General features: G+C 41.2%; 1 protein-coding gene across 3 annotated transcripts; it reads right to left on the bottom strand.

Annotated features, from left to right (window-relative positions):
* Positions 1 to 16,474: 16,474 nt before the first annotated feature.
* On the bottom strand, positions 16,475 to 20,456 carry C15H15orf48 (chromosome 15 C15orf48 homolog). 3 transcript variants are annotated; one of them, XM_067305738.1, is made up of 6 exons: positions 20,378 to 20,456; positions 20,207 to 20,267; positions 19,845 to 19,933; positions 19,009 to 19,069; positions 18,216 to 18,307; positions 16,475 to 16,750 (listed from the first exon to the last, which is right to left on the bottom strand). In XM_067305738.1, exons 2-5 carry the CDS (start codon positions 20,249 to 20,251, stop codon positions 18,239 to 18,241), a joined length of 264 nt encoding a protein of 87 aa, XP_067161839.1. In that variant the 5' UTR covers positions 20,252 to 20,267; positions 20,378 to 20,456; the 3' UTR covers positions 16,475 to 16,750; positions 18,216 to 18,238. The 3 variants fall into 3 exon arrangements, with proteins under 3 accessions (XP_067161839.1, XP_067161838.1, XP_067161837.1); XM_067305737.1 differs by having other exon boundaries at positions 16,475 to 16,754; XM_067305736.1 differs by having other exon boundaries at positions 16,475 to 18,307.
* Positions 20,457 to 20,683: the final 227 nt, after the last annotated feature.

A 20,683-nucleotide genomic window follows, 5' to 3' on the forward strand; every position in this document is an offset into this window, starting at 1 on the left:
GTTGAAAATAGTTTCCTTGAGTAGGGCTGTAAAGTATTATTTCTCTCTATAGATGCTAAATGAATGTCATAAATGAATATGGGTCATTGGGTAATTAGACTTGATATGTACTGCAGCAGCTTCCCAGACTCCAAGGAGCTGGTCCATAGCCAGAGAAGCAGCTGCCTTGGGATCTCAAGGGGGCAGGCACAATCCACTGTAAATACTCAGCTCATTTCCCTCTACCTGCCTGAAAGGGAGCTGCCAAGATCTTTTTCCTTGCTGGTAGCTCCAAGCAGGTTCCAGGTGACAGCACACCTGGCTCAAAAATTGTGTTTCATCTGGGTTTTGCGCTATGCCATGGCTCTCTACTTCTCTCACTTTGCTTTCTTGTAGTACTGTCTGCCTTCTCCACAGCTTCACCAATGACACCCAGCTTGCAACCTGTGCACCTGCTGCTTACACAGTCACGCTGAGCTTCTCTTGCAGTGCTGCATGTGAAATACCCCCAGGCGCTTTGCACGGCCACCCTTCTCCTGTCCTATTCAAATACATGCTCCCCAAAGCACATTTCCTCTTCGACCTCTGTTAAGAAAATTCTGGGCATCAAGTTGCAAAGTCACCAGAAGGACCTCATCTGAGAGCCTGTGCATTCTCCTTCTGCCTTCAAACAAACTTCCGTTTTGTCTCCCCATTCTACATCCACTTCCTAGTTTCCCTCCATCCTCCCCCCTATTTAATTATAACAACTGGTCCTTTAAATTCAGATAGAATTTTTGAAAAAATACCATAAGGAAGCATTTTCATAGTTAAGACGACTCTACGTGTTCGAATCTAGTACATAATTACTCTTTCTTTTCACAGATTTCATGTGTTCCTTTTTCAAAGCCCACCGTAGGAACAAGTCTGACACAAAATTAAATGGACACATATTTCTCCTTCTGAAAGTAAAGCCTCAAGACCTTTCTTGAGTTTACCAGAAGGTGGTGCACTAGTCCTAGCTTTAATAAGAAGAGTTGCATCCTGAGTATAACTATTGAGAATTACGTTCTTCTATGTCAAGGGAATAAATTTTGTCTCAAAGTTAAAAAATGTCTTAAAAGTAACTAAAACAAGTTGGGTTTTTTTTAAGGGTAACACACAGGATTTAATTTTATCATGGATGTAATAAGGAACAGAGCAAACCTAGCACTGATTTGCTATTTTTTAGGATTTAAGATCCTTCTTAAATATATACAAAAACATATCCATGTAAGACAAAGATGAAATGTCTCCCTCAAGTTCTAATTATGCAATAAAAAATTCTATGGGCAGAAATCAATTGTGTCTATGGGTAACCGAAATGCAATTAAAAAGTATATTCATTAATGTAAACAGCATCACTCATTGTGCAAACCATTAGATCCTGTGAAAATAAGAATTGTTTCTTTGTGGTGTTGTATCCATGTTTCCAGAACATTATATGCTTACATTTGAACCATCCTCACCTGTCTTGCTTTTTGTAAAGGATGTGATAATATTTTGAATAAAAAAAGACATATTTAGGGAAGACATTTTGCTTCAATATATGCAGATAAAAGGACAAATATAGAACACCACTGGATTTATGCTGCAGTTGCTAGTAAATGTTGTCTTTTGATCTGGTTGAGCAGACTTCATCTAGGGAAAATACAGATGACAGTGGCTGAACAGCTCAGAACCACAACTTCCTTCCAGTAAAGTCTTCTTTCATTTCTTCAAGCTATTAAGCAATCCTGTATTTTCTAAGCTTTTGCAGAAAACACACACCTTCATTAGGAAACCGAAGTTGCTCAACCAGCTGCAAAGCTTGGTTGCTTAGTGCTTTGACGTTTGCTTTAAATATAACCTAGATGGAACAAATTATGATGGTTGTCAGGTCACCTAGTTGCCTGGGGCAAAGGTCACATTGTATCACAGAAAATTTAAAAGACAATAACTCTTTGCATATCAAAAGTTAAAGGGTAATTTACGGTAAGCTGTAAATGAAGATTTGTTCTAGCTGTGCTCACTTGTGGACAGCCACGCAGGCGACCATGCTACATTTGATACATTAACCGTCTTTGTAAAGCAGCAACGAAACCAGAACATCATTCTTCCTCCTTCAGTATTATTGCAGTTGATGTTTTGCTGGGGGAAGGCTAGAGGACAGAGGTTGTCCTTAATTTTGATCTAGCTGATGTCAGAGATAGAAAGCAGCCGCCCAAGGCACACAGAAAAGGAGTAACTAGCAAAATCAAATCTAACTTTTAGTAGGCCAAACGAAACAACTGCTATGGCTGAGTGAGGTTGTTCATTCTGCAGCGATCAATTTTTTTAAGAGTTCATACCGTGTTGATGACACAAGGTGCATTTGTGTACAAAAGAGGGTGTTGGGAAGAAAACAGATAAAGCCAGGCCACGTGGGTATTCCAGGTAGCAACTGAAAAACATGAGACTCCCCTACATGAGCATGCAGGCAGCTATGGAGCGTAGCAACACTCCTGACCAAATCACGCTGGTCACAAAGGAAGTCAATGCCCATTTTGCTTAGAGATTGCAGCACTGGTTGATCTATTATGCAGTCCAGCAAGGATGTCTGGTGACTGGTTCATAACCATTTTTCACTTAAGTAAGGTATGTCTTCCCCACCTATCCCATACCGCACACATCATTACTGATGCTAATAAAGAAAAAAGAATTGGAGTGGTGCCCCGACCACCTTCTTTGTTGGGTTGCTATACCTCCTGTTATCTGTTCGGTGAAGCAGAAAAAAAAATCCAATAGGTAAAGAAGTTCAGAAGTTTAGCTTCTGATTTTTATAACCCTGATTACAAACTACTTCAACGCATGCTCATCTTCAGCTACAGTAATAATGCTGTGCTTTCGTATTCCTTATTGAAGAAGGTATATTATGTCATTGGGACTGTGAAACAAACAACTGTGAAGATTTAAAAAAAACAGGTAGGAAGGTCAAACACTTTGGTTCTTTATTGAGTGAATCCACTAACGACTTGGGCAAGAATTTTGCCAAATTAAAGCACTGTCCCACAGAGGTGTGTATATCTTTGTGCTTCATGCATATCAAGGAACCATCACTCTTATCAGATAGCTCAAACAGGAGCTTCCAAATGTCGCCCTGTTTTGCATATTATGGAAGTTTCTTCTTTGAGCCAATGAACATACAGACACTTGAGCAGAGACATGACCACTTCTTAAATGTTCTGATTTCTCTTAGGAGAAAGGCAGAATCTTTTTTAGCATATATGATACACGTGCACCGTATGGCTAAGAGTTTGGCAGTGAGGCAATGAACAGAACTGCAAGTCATCACAGTTCAGATTTTGCTCTGTATTTCTGCATCTGTGACTAAGGCAGACACTGCAGTCTTTCAGCCAAATTCTGTCTTCTGACCATAACACGTTTCATGCAAAGCACTTCACAAGTGGAAAAATAAACATAATAAAAGCAGCATAATACTAATGTATTTTTTCCCAGATATATAGCTAAGACCCCACTCAACTCTTACCTAAATACTCTAAATGTCTACAAAACTACCCCAAATGACTACAAAAGGACAGTCTTTTTTTTATATAATTCAGGTTTGACTAAGTTATAAGAAAAGTCATAGAGCAGCAGAGAGATGCATCATTAAACAAAACATTCTTAACAGCTTGAATACAAAACCAGCTTTCCCTTTGTTTTGATGTAGCGAATCAGTGATTTATTGCAAGTACATGACTTTGTTTTTCTTTGGCAAACTGATAAGATTTTCCTGTTACTAACAGAACTTAAAATTAATCTGGCTTTTCTGCACTTACTTCCTTGTTCGTGCAGCAGCACCAGCAGCATCAAGTCTGGCAAAGAATGGTGGGTTTTAGTCACCTACCTACTGCAAATATATTTGCTTGAATTAAAAAAATGACATACAAAAACAATCAAAAATGAGAAAGCCTTGCTAAAAAGGAAAGTTTAAAAACATTCATTTACACTGAGTAAAGTTTTTTAAACTTGTGTGGCTTTCTACCCTCTCAGCTAATCTGGCTGTATCTAACGATACCCCTATTTGTTCTCTACACATCACACAACGTAATAATCTCTGTTCAAATAAGCCATATCTGGTAATGTATCATATTGATCCTACATTCATTTCGCAACCAAAAATCCACATATTCTAAAACACTAAAATAGAGAGGAATACAAAACCCTCCAGCTTTTCACAAATGTTCTGCTGTTAACACTCCAGTGGGATAAAGGTGGGAATTTTTTGCTTTCACTTCAAAACATACACCAATCTTTTCAGGGGATGACATTTACTTTTGTAAAGCACTCGAGCCCACAGTCACTAGCAGTCTGCCCCTGGTGTGCATGTGGAGACTGATTTCACACGAAATACCATATGAAAGAGTAAAATGAAAGAAACTGGCTTGAACACCAAAGTGTTCTCAAGAACCGATGTAACTGTAAAGTGGGATGATGGGCAGCTCTGCCTTGCGACTGCATCATTTAACATACGCTCCTCCTTCAGGTTTTGCCAGCTGGATTGCCACAGACCTCTTGTCCTCAGAGTTTATTTTTGGTGCTGTATCCTATTGACTTTTCCTCCCGAATCAGAAGATCCTCAGTTTGCAGCCGTCTGGTGTCAACAGCATCTGTGCAGAACTCCCTTTCACTCAGTGAGCAACTCTGCTTAAAAAAACCCTTAAGTACTGTGATAAAGCCCCAAATTGAAGAGCTATCACCTACCACCCCTGCTCCAACAACCCTTGGGGTAAGAAGTCAGGATAGTCAGCAGGAGTCTGGCTGAGTGAGGGCTGCTAGGTTTCTACCTACAGACATAATGTTTTCCAATTTACTCAAAAATAAAAGAAAAAGAAAATATACAAGGGAAAAAGCTGTTTCACAGCTGTTGCTTGGGCTGCCACTATCAGGGTTCACAAGACTACAGGAATCCAGATGATTCACAGTGTTCAGAACTAAAATGTTGCTATCCCAAACTCTGGACCACTTCAAGTTTGCAGTTACGGAACATGAACAAGTTATTTTGCCATTTATCATCAGGAAACAAGCCAGATCAATCAAATTTCACTAAGAAAACAGCTCTTATTTAAACCAAAAGACATTTTGATAGAAGTGGGTAAGGAACAGGCAGTCTCCCATAATATTATTAGCAGACGTGGCCTTTAGTTATCTTCAGTTGCATAATCAAGAAATAGCTTTCAAGGGAATGAAATTTAACAATATTATTGTGTTTACAGTTTTAAAGAAAAACTGCAACTGTTTTTATGTTAAAATCTACTGAAAGAGAAAGCATGCTTTTAGGTACAACCCGAATTCCCATTTCATTTTTTTTCAATTTTGAAAGACAACTTTTACTTACTGTTAATTATGCATACACAGAAAGTCTACAGACTTTACAGACTATGCACCCTTACTGTTATCAGTGAGAATCTTTTTTTTTTTTGAATCATTGCTACGGTGGGTTTCTTATAATACTGTGAACATAAATAAATCACAACAGAACAGGGGAGAAGAAGGAACACAAGCATTACAAGCGGGGCCTTTTTGGCTAATTTCTGACTTTAAACCACCAATTATAATCTGATCTAATAATTTTGCATGTATAACTTTCTACAATATTGTGCAGGTATACCACTAAGTAGCAGTGACAGCAGAAATAAAATTAGGCCCACATAACTTTAATGGATCTGATGGACCTGTTTGAGTGGGTGAGGCAGCAAGACGTGGAGGTGTGGCAAGAACAAACCATGCGGCGGGAGTTTCAGTAGCAAGTAAGGAAGAGGGTGGGAAAGAAGGAAGGAGTTTTAGTAGAAAACAGGGAAGAGGGTGTGAAAGACACAAAGTGAATAATGTAAGAATCTAGCATAGTCTATATCAAATGCCTGAAGAGACTGGTTTTGTACTGCTTGATAACTGATAAAACTAGAAGCAAATATTTTAGCTGAATTTTAACAGACCAGCACAGGCACTTCCGAAACTCTATAGAAACGAGGTCAGGAAGACTGATCTTCTACTAGCTTTATCTTAAAAATTTTGCGTTACGAAGTATAACTTATTTATAGGCAGCGTTTCCTAGGGAAGGTTACCTGCATACTCAAATCTTGGCCAAGGGTATCCGAGGAGAGGCGCAGGCCTGCGAAACCGGCGCGGCGCCGCAGCCCGTGGGGATGCGCAGCGCCGCAGGGACCCCACGGACACGCAGCCCCCCGGCAGCACCTCGCGGCTCCCCGGGGCGGCCGCGCAGCCCGGCCTGCTCCGGAGGGGCCACAGGACCCCCACGCGCACGCCGGGACACGCAGCTGACCTAGCGTGTAGCCAACACAAACACGTCCTGAAAAGTTCACCGTGAATGAGGAAGCGTCCGACGTGCACCTTAAACCTGACGGCCAGGCCCATGCCCATGTCCTGGCACAGCTGCGTGACTCATTGGGCCAAACCCTGAAAGTCTTAACTAAAAAAACAAACACAAAAAAACAGAAAAGCTCTGTGCATTGCTGATACATGACTTTTCTGGTGAATTAATTTTCTAGATTTGCAACATCAGCTAGTATGTGGCCTGTATGCTAAAGTCTGGATAAATTATTTCTGCGAGATACCACTTGCTCATACAGCTTCATACCCACTAAAAGCCTGCCTTCCCCCGATACCCGAATTACGGTTTCCTTGATCAGCCCCACGGACAAGCCCTTCGCCCCCCGCGCAGCCGGCAGCTCCCCCGCGGCGCAGCAGCGCCCTCCCGCCTGGAAACGGGGCATCTCTGCAGAACCGGGGCGGGGGGGCTCTGTTCGCACCCGCGTCCTCCCGAGACGGGCCTTCTCCCCCGCAGCTGCGACCAGCGCCGCTGAGGGCCGGGCCCACGGGGCCGGGGGGAACCCGGCTCGCCATTACGTGCCGGGCGCGGGCGGCTCGGCGCCCCCGGGCAGCACCCGCGCCTGCCCCGGGCTCCCTCTGCCTGCAGGGGGGGCGGGGCGGGTAACGGCCGGGGGGGCGGGTAACGGCCATGGGGGGGGGGGCAGGGCAGGTGGCGGCGGGAAACGGCCAGGGGGCTGCGCCATCGCGGCGGAGGCGGCGGCTCCTGGCTGCGGGGGGCGGCGGCGGCCTGCGGGGGCCGGGCTGGGCGCCGGGCGCTTGCCGAGGCGGGGAGGGAAGAGCCGGGCCGAGGAAGCGGTAGCCGCGCTCCCTCCGCCCCGGGGATCCTCCTTCAGCGGCGCAGCAGGAGCTTTGGGAGGAACGCGGGCAGCGCCGAAAGCAGCGGGGCAGCACGGGCCCCCCCCAGGGCTGGGTCCCCTCAGGGCCAGGCATTTACTGCAAACCCACACCTGTCTTACAGGAGATGGGTGGAAGGAGGAGCTATGAAGGAGGGGTAGATTACATACTGTTTCCTTGACAATAGCACTTACAGTAAAGGACCTTTGCTTCTCACTCACACTGGCTTCATTTGGAATAAAGTTTAAGGCACAAACGACCCCCTTTGCCCCCAACGGTCCCAGGCTGCGGGCACCAAATTGCAAAAATGCGGTGGCTGCGGCCTGGGAGCGAGCGCCGGGAAGGGCGTCCCGGGGAGGCTGGCCCGGCCGACAGGGCGTCCTCCTTCCCGGCCTTCCTGCTCGGTGCCTCGGCAGGTGACGATTTCCGTGTGAGGGAAGCCACCCGGGGGTGCTGTGGGGCAGGCTCCGTGTTTTGGGGTCCAGGATCTTAAACAGAGTGTTTTTCTGGCACAGTTTTCTTGGAGGCCAGGAAAAAAGCCCTAGGACTGGGAGGGTGTGTGGGACGAAGCCCCAGCGAGAGCAAATGAAACGCCGCTAGGTCCGTTGGGACGCCTGCCTCGAAGGAGCGCTCTGCTCCAGGGGTGTTTGTGTGGTGCGGGGCAGCGTGCTGCGTGCCCTCGGTTCCCTGCGTTGTCTGCAGAGTCCTGGGAGGGCACCAAGCTGCTGTCTTGAGTTTTACAAAAAGACATCGTATCCCATTCGCAGTGTTGGCAAGAATCAACACCTAACAAGGATATTTAAAAGTCAGTCAGTCTTTTTGTTTTTAACAAATATAATACTGAGGAGAAGTTTGAGCAGGTAGCTCCGGAAGCCCAAATCCCGTGGGTATCAGGCCGGGGTGCAGCACAGATGGGGCTGGTGGAGCTGCTCTCACCTGCCCTGTGACCTGTCTGCTCCTGGCTGATCCTTGAACTGGGTGAGGGAAATGGTTCTTTGGACTCTGTGGCTGTTCGGTCTTTGGACTTTCTTTGAAGGGTATAATTTCCAGTGATGATTGTTTTATGATGGGAGATAGCTTTCAGCAAACAATCTACCTGTTTTCTACTCAAATCAGCACCTTGAAGGTAAATAATTACTTAGTCCAACTGCAGTTCTTGGATGAGTCCACTTCCTCACTAATGTTTTTTACTTTCCATTTCAGTTACACTTGTAGGTGATCTTGTTACGTTGTGTGCTCCCTGCATGGCAGGGATGTGCTGTACATCCAGCGCTTTGAACAGTGAATTAAAACTGCACTGAGCAGCGTGGCAATGTTTATTTAATCTGAAAGCTTTCTTGGGAAAGGTCCAACACCAAATATCAGTGAATCGTTCCCATTATTCTTGTTTATTTTCTGCAGCTAGTGCTAGGGACAACACCACTGCTGCACTAAGTGAGACAGATGACAACTGCAGGATGAACAATTTCCTTTAATGATTGCATCAGGCCCCTTTGTAAGGTACTATTTACTACAGAAACCACACGCACCAATGAAGTAACTACATAGCATCTTGCTGTAGAGAAATGGGGGGCAGCTGATATCAGGCAGAAAAATGCTGACATGGACTATCATATACAAAAAAAAAAAAAAAAGAAAAAATCAACAAAGCTTTTGAATCCAGCAAATCTTGTATTCTTTGATAAGGTGGGCGGCGATAAATTGATAGAAGCACCTAAGCAATGGCATATAGTACTTGCTTATCTTTAATAGAACTCCATGACTTTTCTTAGAGCTGTACCAGTTTCCAGAGCATGAGTAACTAGCTGATGGAATGATTATGAATCAAGTTGGTTTTAAAATCCAGATAATACTTTCAAATAAGAACATATTCTTATACAAATCAGGCATTTTTATGATGGTCCTACTCTACACTTGGATGACTGAATTTTTAACAAAAATGAAAAGCTGAAGAAAATCACATCTGTATAGCTTTTAGCTCTGTTTCTTCAATAAGAAGGGGATCTCTTACAGTAATATGTACTACCTGATATTGGAATGTACAGCAGAAAATAGCCTCTCTCCACTTCACACATCTAATAAAAAGTACTTACTTAGATATATTTTAGTGTCAAAGGACTTTACTTCAAATGAGTTGGATCAGTTCTGTCTTTGTTAATCAGTGTTGGATATTGAAGATAGGAAAGTAAAATAAACTAGCAGCTCATATGTTTACCCCTGTAAGCTAGTGATAATTGCACATTTGTGTTTTGCAGACTAATCCTTACAGTCTTTGTGTCAATACTGTATGATAAATACTTTCACAAACCAAAAAGCATCTTCCTTTAACAGAATCGTTTACTTAGTTACTTGCTGGTTTGCCTCAATGAAGGCTCTATTTTTGGAGATGCAGAGATGAAGCCTGCAAAGGGCTGCACTAGGGAACGGCAGGAAGGAAGATGGAGGCTTGCAGCTGACACAGGTGCATTATGGATCACTAGTATATTTTTTTTAATAGGTCAAGCCTGCTGAATGAGCCAGAGATGGGGCCAAATCTTTCACTAGCATATGCAGGAAATCAGTAGAATTGCGCTTTCTTATACCAGTACTGAACTTCTCTTTTGAGAAGAGTAAAGAAAATGCAGAAGGGGACATTTAAGGGCCTCTGAAGAGATTCTTTCCAAATCTGACATCACAGCGGCAGCACTCAGGCACTAGTGTGTCAGTAACTCAAACGAACAGATTGGGCATTCTTACAACATGAAGATCTTGTGAAAATCGTATTTTCTTCTGATGTAGTCTTTTCCTATGTTGTTATTGTTTTACTTTGAGAGGTAGCAAAGCAAATTAATAGGACAGTGGTTTACACATTGGAAGATCTGTGCCGTTTCTGGCTCTTCCTCATATCTCCTGTTGATGTTATATCCAAACTCTGTGCTTGTTTTTTTGCCACTCTTTCTTTGTGGTGCTTGTATAAATTGTAAGCTCTTCAGAGGCATTCATACAGTGACCAGGTCCAGTCATGGCCTGCTTGTGGTTAAGGTTTTTAAGTACTACTGTAATAACAAAGATTAGTAATTGAAATAAAGCTACATGCCAAAGAGAATATAACGTTACTAGGTCTTTGATTTACAGGCTTCACTTTACTTTCTGAAAGTAGAGTGAATTTAGTTTAGGTTCAGAGTATTTTAAATTTTGCTCAGAGAGTTTGTGAACTCATGGATGGTTACTGAATGGTTGTACTCTGTATGAAATAGTGGTGCTCACAGCCAGACCCACTGCATGGCTCCTTTAAGGACAGATCCATATGTTTAAAGGAGCATCAGACAAGCTGGAAAAGGGAAGAGGCTAAAAGGAGACAGATAATTAATTAGGTTTTATCCTCTTCAAACCTTGGCTGTCTTTTACTGACTTGAGAGAGGATAAACATCTTGGTGAAAAGCTGGGAGAGAGTAAGTGAGCAACCGATCAGGAGTTTAACAAGAGGACTCCTAAAACAAGAAGGAAAGGTATGAAAGGCTGAAAGAGGTGGTGTTTTGTAAAGACCTTATCAGTGAGACCACACAACAGGGGAATCCAAGGGCAAGTGTTACGGGTTGTTAATCTGGGAAAATGAGGGGTCAGCTGCCTGCACACTGAGGCTGTGTCTCAAAAAGGAGTGCTGTGGACTGGTACCCAGTACCACATGCAGTCATCATGCAAAACTGATTGCCTGAAGACAGCTGCTTTGTCTAGCTGTTACCATTACTGCTCCAGGAAAGCAGATGCAAGTTTGTATACAGCATTTTGTTTCTCACTTATGTTACAAGTTTCTGCTGATTGTTTTAAGTGCTGAATTTGTCCATCTGTTTACAAAACTACATCAAACATTCTTGCCCCAAAATTATATTTTTGGGGAACGTAATTATCATTTCAGTTTGGATGTATACTGCAAAAAGCAACTTTCCATTCTTCCAGAAGACTATTTACAAATAACTGTATTAAATGATCAGCCACCTGCAGTGAAAAAAGCATGACTGTAGATTCTAATGATGCAGTTCTAATGGTGATGTTTTTAATTTGTGTTTGATATTCAGACAAGCCAGTGAGCATTTTAATTAAACTTGTAATTAATATGAAAGCTCATGGTGATAATTCCATGGAAAAGTACTAGTCAGGGCGTGTGAAAACTGTGATTGCCTAAAAAACCAGGAACAGAATGGAGTAGGAGGCAGGGAAGGAAGAAAGAGAAGTGAAATTTATTTCAACAGCCTCTAAATTGTCCATGGAATAAAAAGTCATGGGTTTGCATAACACAGGACATGGAATTCTTATTGTTCTCATAAAATTTAGCTCATAAAATTCAGCAAATTATTACTTTGTTCTCCAAACATCAGAGTTAGAAAGGTAAAGATTTAATTTGTATATTGCATAATAGATTTATGTTAAATAGAACAGTTCTTGGTGCACCCTACAAAGTAATCGCTCAATCTCTTGTTTTTCCTCTATGTATGACTTTGCTGTAGATGTAAAATTTAGAACCTAACCTCTTGCAATGTACTAAAATATGTAGTTATAAACAATTATAAAAAATAGTATTTGTTATTGTGATGAATAAAGTCAGGTTTGATAGTCCTTCCAGTTATTTAGAATTAGAGTCATGCGTTTCAAATTGAAGAACCCATCTCTCCTTCCTTTAAGGGAAAAGTTCAAGGTCCTTTGCAAATCTTGTGGTTGGGGCTGGACCAGGTCCCAGTCTTTAGTCTTATCTATGTCAATGAATCATATCTGAATGGGCTGTAGGACTGTGTATCAGACAACACACAACAGATATGGGTCAGGAGTTTAGAAAAAAAGAAGAGTGCAGACCTGAGTCTACTTTTTCTCTCCCTGATATATATATATATATAAATATTCATAGTAATTAAGAAAGAATAAATCTAATTTGACTTGATCCAAAAATAGCTACAACCCTCCTGAGACTAATGGAATAAAAAGCTGATTGGCTGTTCTTGAGCTTTAAAAATGATTTTTTCTTACTAGGAAAGCCTCTGTTAAGGCTGGAACTACTAAGATATTGTGAGCATACAGCTCATATACCAGGACTAGTAAGCATGGAAATTCTCCAAAGAAAACTCCTACTTGTCAAATTGAGGTAGGTTGCCATCAGGAGCTGATAAGCCGTTCAGCATTTTCAACACTTTAGGACTATGCCAAATCAGACCTCTCCGGAGGTTCACTTTTGATTCTCTGTGCTGCTTCCACAAGCTGAGATACCTTTAACCCTCCTTGAGGACTTAATTTAAATTTAAGTTATATGCAGATTACACTGAAGCATGCATAGAGATCAATCTACCCACGATAGTGTCACTTAGTTGTTAAACGACTGCTTAAATGAATAACAGTTGCCAAATTAGAACCAAGATAAATAGCTGCTAAATACAAAGCCATTATGTTAAATTTGTTCTTCAAAAAACAGCTGTTTTCTATGAACACTTCTTTTAAAATGTATTAATTACAAATATAACATTTTGTACAAAAACAAATACAAAATATATATGACTATACCCATAAAATATTCTTGAGCTAATCAAGCAGATGTTATATGCTGTTCACAGGCTAACAGTGAAAAAGTTTATTCACAACCATTTACTGATTACTATGATCTCTCAAAAAGAGCCACAGAGCCCTTCAAAAAAATGTATTTGTAATGGTTTCTGGGAGCCAAGTTTTATGTAAAATATTTCAGTTCTAAAAAAAAAGTTTCTAACTTTTTCTACCATTATATAGGAGGCTGGGGAAGAAAGTCTTTACCTGTTGGAGCACAGACCAGGTGAAAACCTACCACTTGCAAAAGTGGCCAAAAGACATAATAACAAAAGAGGGTAATATCTCCTGAAAACTTCCCCTAAAGTCAATGGGATTTAAAGATACCATGCTTAAAGTTAGGGCCATGGTTATCTGCTACATTGAATTTGTTAGCGCCCTCTGTTACATTCAGCAACAGAATATGGTTCTTAATTTTTCAGTGTTAGGGGTTAAATTTCATCTTCCTTTGAAGGCAGTATTAAAACTTCCATTAACTTCAAAGGAATGAGGATTTCTACAGGAAAATCATCTAGCTTATGTGGAAAATGCAAAACGCCTATTAAGATGATCTACACTTGAAGGAACTATTGAAGAGATGACATGAATTAAATGAATTGTGGGAAATTATGGTAGCAAAGTTTAGTTTCAGTATACATTTTTTTGCTTTCATTAAATTGGAAAAACTCCAAATTCAGCTCAACTTTGAGAAACTTTATTTTCCTTCTATGTACATCAGGTAAATTAGAAGTACTTTCACTAAAATGAATTGTGCCATTCTCACATAAAATGAGTTGGCAGAGCTAAAAATTGCTCAGTACTGAAGGCACTCCTTTTTAGATACATTCCCTGTACAATGGTCTGCATATTTAGAGATGTATTTTGATATAATGTAATAAACCAAAGTAGTTTAGAATATTTTCTTCTGCTAAATATTTTTACAGCAAAATAATTTTATCTTATGATGCAGTATAGCTTGGGTATCCAACATGTAAAGAACCATTAGTTTTTAGGAAACGCACCTAATTAAACAATTTGCAAAGATGAAAGCAAAGGTTATTTCCTTCTCTTTGCAAAATGTAGGCATATGAAACTCCATAAAAGCTAAACAAGAGATGTGATAGATAATGCATGTTGACATGCAGTCTCCAGCGAAGTCCCATTCAGCTGGCTTGACTGTCTTTTAGAACTGTGTTGGTACCTTGGTGCCCCATTCAACACCTTAATTCAGCAGCGAACTAGAGGACTTTACAGTAAACTAAAATACTATCCACAGCCTGCACCTATTTCTATGGATTTAAGTGTGACAGGACCAAGATATGCAACACTCTCCACACTCTTTAAGCAGTCACTGACATGGCAGGCTCCAACCAAACAGAGCTACAGGTGTTTCTGATCTCTAGGCATCCCAAGTCCATACCTGCAGAAGACACCTTTGCTCTGTCACCTCCTGTATGCTGTTTTCCCCAGGAAGGTCGCTTACACACATGGGCTGTGAGGGAGACACAGAACACTGCAACGAGGTCCCTAACCCAGATAATGAAGATCAGGAGCCCAGGGCACACTTGTGTGCTCCCGCAGGACATTCAGACGCAGCCACAGTGCTGCTGTGCTGCAGGCCCAGCCTTTTCAGCAGCGTTACCGGACTGTCGCTGCCCCATTTGTGTAACGTGGCTGGCCAACATCCCTCGTGCTCCGAGCAGCTGAACACACCACACACAGCACGCTGGGTGCACCATACTGCTAATGCTATGGTCATGGCCATGCTGGATGCCATTCTTCTCTGGGTACCTATATTTACCTTACATACTTGTAAAAATGAGCTGTTCCAGCATGACATCTTTGAAAATTAGACTTAAATCCAAAAACTTTTGTTTTATTGGGTAAGTCTAACCAAACCAGAATTATTATGAAAAAAATGGGCAGATGGAGTTCTGACCAATCCCTTCAGACTATGTGACAAACTTTTTTTTTTTAAACTGTCCAGCTGATATAAAGAGCACCCTGCATCTGCTAGCAATAGCGAATGACTTCACAGCCTACTTCCTTCAGAGAACGGCAACTTAGAGAAGCTATTGATTCAAAACAAAACAAGAAAACCCAACCCTCTGCTGGCTGTAAAAGAAAGTAAGAAATAGGGAAGTCCCACAGCTGCACCACTTAGCTGACGTTCAATCTTATCCTTCTTCAGAGGACTAAAGAACAGACTAGCCTCCCCGATAAAGATATGTTTCACAGACCAGTACAGGCCTGGTTTTGCATTAAGATTTTAACAGCTTACACTTGATAAAAAAATCTTGACATCAGGGTAGCATGCCTTTGTTACCTTCCCTTTTTCATCACTGAAATAGCTATTCATTTTATAGGTTCCTGGTCGTTCAGCTGTCTTGCCTTGGAAGCCCCCAGAGCCCCTTCTGAAAACAATTCCTTGATATCAGGCTAAGTACATTGGTCCAAAATCAGTAAGCAGCTATTATTCAGGGCATATCAATTTCTAATTAATAACTGCAACTGGTAACTTATTACTGGCCCTGTAAATAACACTTTAATATAATAACAAGTAGTAGCGTTATCTATTAAATTGAATAAGCCACTGGATACCCAGCATCTAGTTTTTCATACTGCTACTTATTTCCTGTGTAAGTGTTGGTAAATTGTAGCTGAATCTTAGATTGCATGTGTAGATAATGAGTTTAAGATCTGTTCCATATTGGAATAATTATGTTTAAAAAGTATCTGTAATACTTTGGTAGAAGGTGGTAAAGAAGCCTAAGTAAACTTTTTTTTAAGACAGGAACTGCTATTTTCTATGGCTGTACATTTTCAATAATAATTGAGAATAAATATTAACATGGATAAAAAGTGCTCTGGTTTCTTAGCAAGAGGATTATTGTCCTAAAGGAGATCCAGAAATCTGTTTGTTTGTGTGAAGTGGTTGAATTTTAGTGGTATAGGCTTCCTTCTTATTTTATATTGTTCCATATTTGCTTTTTCCTTTTTAATAATAATTATGATCATGCTATTAAAAAGGGTAAAGGAGACATTGGCAAAGTCCTAAATGTGAAGGTAATTATCATAACCCAACAAGTTTGCTTTTGGTAGTGATCTGTTACACATCTCCATTGCAACTTGTGTCTTCTCATAGGTTTCATATCAAGTACAGGGTTTTAATCCATAATTTCAAACTACTTAGTGATCTGAACCCAGCCTGTCACCTTCAGGGTGAAGATCTTCAGTAAATTCATTCCTTTGGCACAGTTTCATTCTGTGTTTTACAAGAATAAACACATCTGTGCAGATCAAATGTTCTCAGGGAAAGTCTGAGAACCCAGAAAACTGTCCCCAAGAGTGTTAAAATCCTAGTAACAATCTTTTCATAGTGCGCAACAAGTTTTTGATTTCTCACATTATGTGAAAAACCTTCCCATAAATCTATTATTGACCAAAGGAAAAAAACAAAAACAACCCCCCCACCACCCTTTTCCTCCCCTTCCCCTAACAAAGCAAAACATTCCATTACCTTTACCATTACACCTCAGGAGAGGATGAGAGAACCACCAACTTGTGACTGATGGTAGTCACACTACTCAATGTACTACTGGAAGACACCACTAAAAATTGTTTAAATAGAGAAATGATGTAAAATTGACTTACGCTTATTCTCCTAGTGTTGATAGATGCTTATGTCAAAACCACATAACAGTATTCACAGACCATACAAGTGATATACTGAAGGACAAACTCATTTAATTCATGCATCAACTCAGCACAACACATTTTTGATCAATACATTCCAGTAAAAATATGGAAATACAGAATAACTTACAGAATGTATTTTAAAATATTTTCCTATTTAAAAACTCAAATTTTAGAGCAGTGAATTTTTGTGGCTACAGGCTATCCAATCCTCTTGTAATGTCACTCCTTAAAAATGAAAGCCAAGAACGCATTCTGAAGTCTAATCGTTCCTCTTGACCTTATATATAAATGCTGCTGAGTCATCCTTACTTGTAAAAAGAAGATAAAAAAACCCAATAAATATCTATGCTGCATCTGAACAAAAATACAGGACAAAAATAATATTTTAACTTTTTTATTGCTCAATATCAAGTAACCTGAGAAAGTTAAAGTCTCTGAAGCCAGACTACCTTCAAGTTAGTGAGACAGCATCACTAATGTAACTCGTCTGTGCTGCAGCAGAGTAACCTAAAGCACTTCACTATCACTCACCTAGGTGGACTTTTTAAAATTAAGTTATTCCTGTTTTGCTTTCTTCATGCCAGCAAGTAACGCATTTTCAGTGTCCAATGTAGTAGAAACTGTATAATATGTATGAAACTACTTGAAAGGGAACACATACAGAAAATACATCCCCAAAGGGCTGTTTTACAATTGGAGGCACATCTCTCTCATTAATTTGTTGGAGGTACGCATATTACGTCCCTTCCCTAGCTGACCTTTAGGAAAAAACACAGATGCTTAGAAAGGAAATGTGTCTTTATAGTGACATTCCTATTTTTAATCTGTTGATTTTCTCTGTGTGAAAGCAGATGTTCTTAACAGCATCTATCTAGAAGCGTTTAAAAATATGTTAATAACTGCACAGTACATTTAAGCTTGCATGTAAAGTATTTAGTACAAGAAACCGCCATTATATAGTAAGTTTTGGATAATGCAAGTTGTTTAATTATAATAGCATTTTGTAAGTTTAAACAGCAACAATATTAAATACAATAGAGATTTCCTTCCATTTCTAATTCTGTTTTAATCATGCTGAAGTCTTACCTTTTAATTGTGCAGTCTTAAATGTGGTTTTAAATAACATATTGGCCTGCTCAGTGGGTTAAGCTAAACAAATTTCTAAGTTTTTTTATTATCAGTAGAACTTTATTTTATCTCAAGTTGTTCATCTAACATAGAAATTAAATGTTTCCTTATACAAGAATGTTTTATGATCACATATGTTGCCATACACAGACATCCTTAGTCATCCTATGATGACTATTTGCTCTGTATACAATTATACAATATGTATACAGCACTGAAATATGGTATAAAGAGGTAGCAGACCAGGAATCTCACTTTAAAAGGGCTTTTTGATAATCTCCTCATACTGGATTTAAAAGGAATGTTGCAAAAAGCTAAATATGTTTTATTAAAAATATATAAAATTATAAAATTAATATATTCTTGGTAAAATAAAATACTACAAAGTGTGATTTTTTTTTTCTGTCTAATTACCATCTGAATAGCCAACATTTGACATCAAATGCCTACTGAGAATGAATATTTGAGACAGATTTTTGGACTATGCGGATGTTGTATGGCAACTTCTAAGGCAACATGAAAGTCCTTATCCAGAGTCCAAAAATGTAGGGAGACCCTAAAAATGTAGCAGAAGCATTTCCGCACACTGATTTCAGTAGTCAAGTTTGTGCAGAAATGATTCCACTAGATTCATAGAGTACCTTTTTGAGGCAACTGAAACTTGTCACTTCGTAAGCTTTTTGACCTTTTCCAGCTCTTCTATAGGCTTCCATTTCTGATGGATTGTTAATAGCTGGAAGAAATACAGAGGAAAATATGAAAGACAGATTAGCAAAATCCCAGTAAGCATTTATTCCGCTCTCAATAAAATATTAGAATTTTTTCCTCCTATATCATTCATCAACTTGAAGAGAGTTTTCTGATAGTTTTAGTTTTCCTTTTGAAAGTAAGCAAAAATAAAAACAATGACATATTTAATAATTTGTTGAACAAAATTGCTTGATTTCAAATAAATAATAATCTGATATTCCCAAATAACTTTATTTTACTTATCCTAGATGCTCTACCAAACTGAGATTTTTTTCCTTTGGGCTGCAGTACACAAAAACATTCTTAGTCAATTTTGAAAGTCCTGACTAAGGAGAGTGTGACCAGCCTTGCCTCTATACTCCAAATTTCCACCATTATCAGTGGAATTGAGTAAATGGATGTCGCAGCAGCTAACACCAATCGGAGGCAGGCCAGAAATTCAGGACCCAACAGAGAATGATATAACAGCTGAATTCCTATCATTAATAATGCAGGGAAGATACTTTACATAAAAATAATGAATAAAGCAATTGGTTCCACTTTTAAATAGAAGTAAAAGTCAGCCTTACATTTTTTCCATTAATATTTTGCTAATTCTTATATATTTTAGGTGTAATTATATCATTCATTGTACTGCAAACAATATACAGTCTTTGCACTGGCTATATTACTCATATAAATTACCTTCTGAGGCTGAGCAGGATCTATAGCTTCCCAAGGTTCTGGATTGCCAGTTTTGTTAATGCTTTAAGAGAAGATAAAGAAAACCAGGTTCTATGTTTTAGGGCCCAGTCTAGCACATGTTTTCCGCATTTGAGTAGACTATTGTCAGTAGAGCTATTCACATAAGTAAGCACAAATTTATGTGTTTGGGCATTCTTGTTTTACGTTCTGCCTGGGAATCTGTCATGTTTCTTCACTTGCAGCTTCCAAAGCACCAAACATACCATTATTATTTAAGTATAACGTTTTGGTATAAGTAAAACAAGCCAAAATTCAAAATTGAGTAAAGATTCACATAAAATGTAATGCGATTCTTAGCCTGATGACTAAATACCCATTCCAGCTCCCTTTAAGTAAATATAAAAACTCCCAAAAGTTTACTGAGTGTAGGTCTGAGCTCTAAAATTAGCTAAACCATTAAAATATTAACTTAGAATAAGTTCACATTATCAAATCTTGTTCTTTACATACAGATCAACAACATGACTGCAGAACGCCTAAATGTCATCTACCTACTTGATCATTTAAAATTCTTCATGAGAATGTTTAAAGGCCACTACACCTAAAGCCAAAAATAAATTACGACCTATTAAAGCAGAAGTCAGGAAATAGGTTGGACTACGCTACAAATTAAGTCATTTCTTCAGTGTTTAGACTCTGCAGGTATCTTAGTCTTCCCTACCACTACAGGGCATCCACTTGGATTTTTTTTTTTTTTTGTACAAAACAAGATGGTCAAATACCTCCGTTGAAAAAGGGAATTAGTAAAAACGCCAAGCAACATGCATTTTGCTTACATCACATCGGATTTGCTGAAGAGGGAATAGATGGAAGCAGAGATAGCCCCAAGTGCCGCAAAAGACACTACTCCAACCAGGGGAATAAGCTGAAAGACAAAAAACGGAGAAGAGAGCTGGAGAACTGGTCACCGCGGCCGGGGAGCGCCGAGCCGGGAAGCGAGAGGCGCAGACGGGCAGGGGGCGATCGCCGGCCGGCAACCGGGCGCGCCGCCTCGCGCCCCCGCGCCGCCCGCGCGCTCCCCGCCCAGGCGCGGCCGGCTGAGCGCCGCCTCGGCGCCGGCACCGAGCGGCAGCCGCGGGCACCTGCCCGGCCGCCGCCGCGCCCCGGCGGGGGCGACCGCCGCCTCTCACAAACTTACTTCTTTCTTCGCCCTCAGCAGCTGGAAGAAACTCATGTTCGCCATGGCAGCGGCTGCGGACCTGGAACAAACAGTCCGCGGTTACCGGCGGTCCGCGGTTACCGGCCGCCCCCAGCCCCGGGGCCCGGGCACCGCGCCGCGCCGCGCCCCCGGGCGTCGAGCCCCCGTTACCTGGCGGAGCGGAGACGGGCCGGCAGCGGCGCGGCGGACGTGCTCCGCGCCTTATAAGCGCCCAGAAACGCCTGTGCGCACTGGCGGCGCCCCGGGTCACGTAGGTGGGGCCGGACGCCCGCGGCGGGCGCTGCGCCACCCACCGCCTGGCTCCCCGCAGCCCGCGGCCCGCGGCCCGCGGCGGGGCGCGACACGGCGCGACGGCGGCGCCCCCTGGCGGCCGGCGCGGGGGGGGGCAGCGCCGCCTGCTGGGCCCCGGGCGGAGGGGCCGCGGCCCGTACACGGGGGAGCAGCGGGTGCGGAAGG

This window comes from Apteryx mantelli, chromosome 15 (genome assembly GCF_036417845.1).
Source record: "Apteryx mantelli isolate bAptMan1 chromosome 15, bAptMan1.hap1, whole genome shotgun sequence".
Lineage (NCBI taxonomy): Eukaryota > Metazoa > Chordata > Aves > Apterygiformes > Apterygidae > Apteryx > Apteryx mantelli.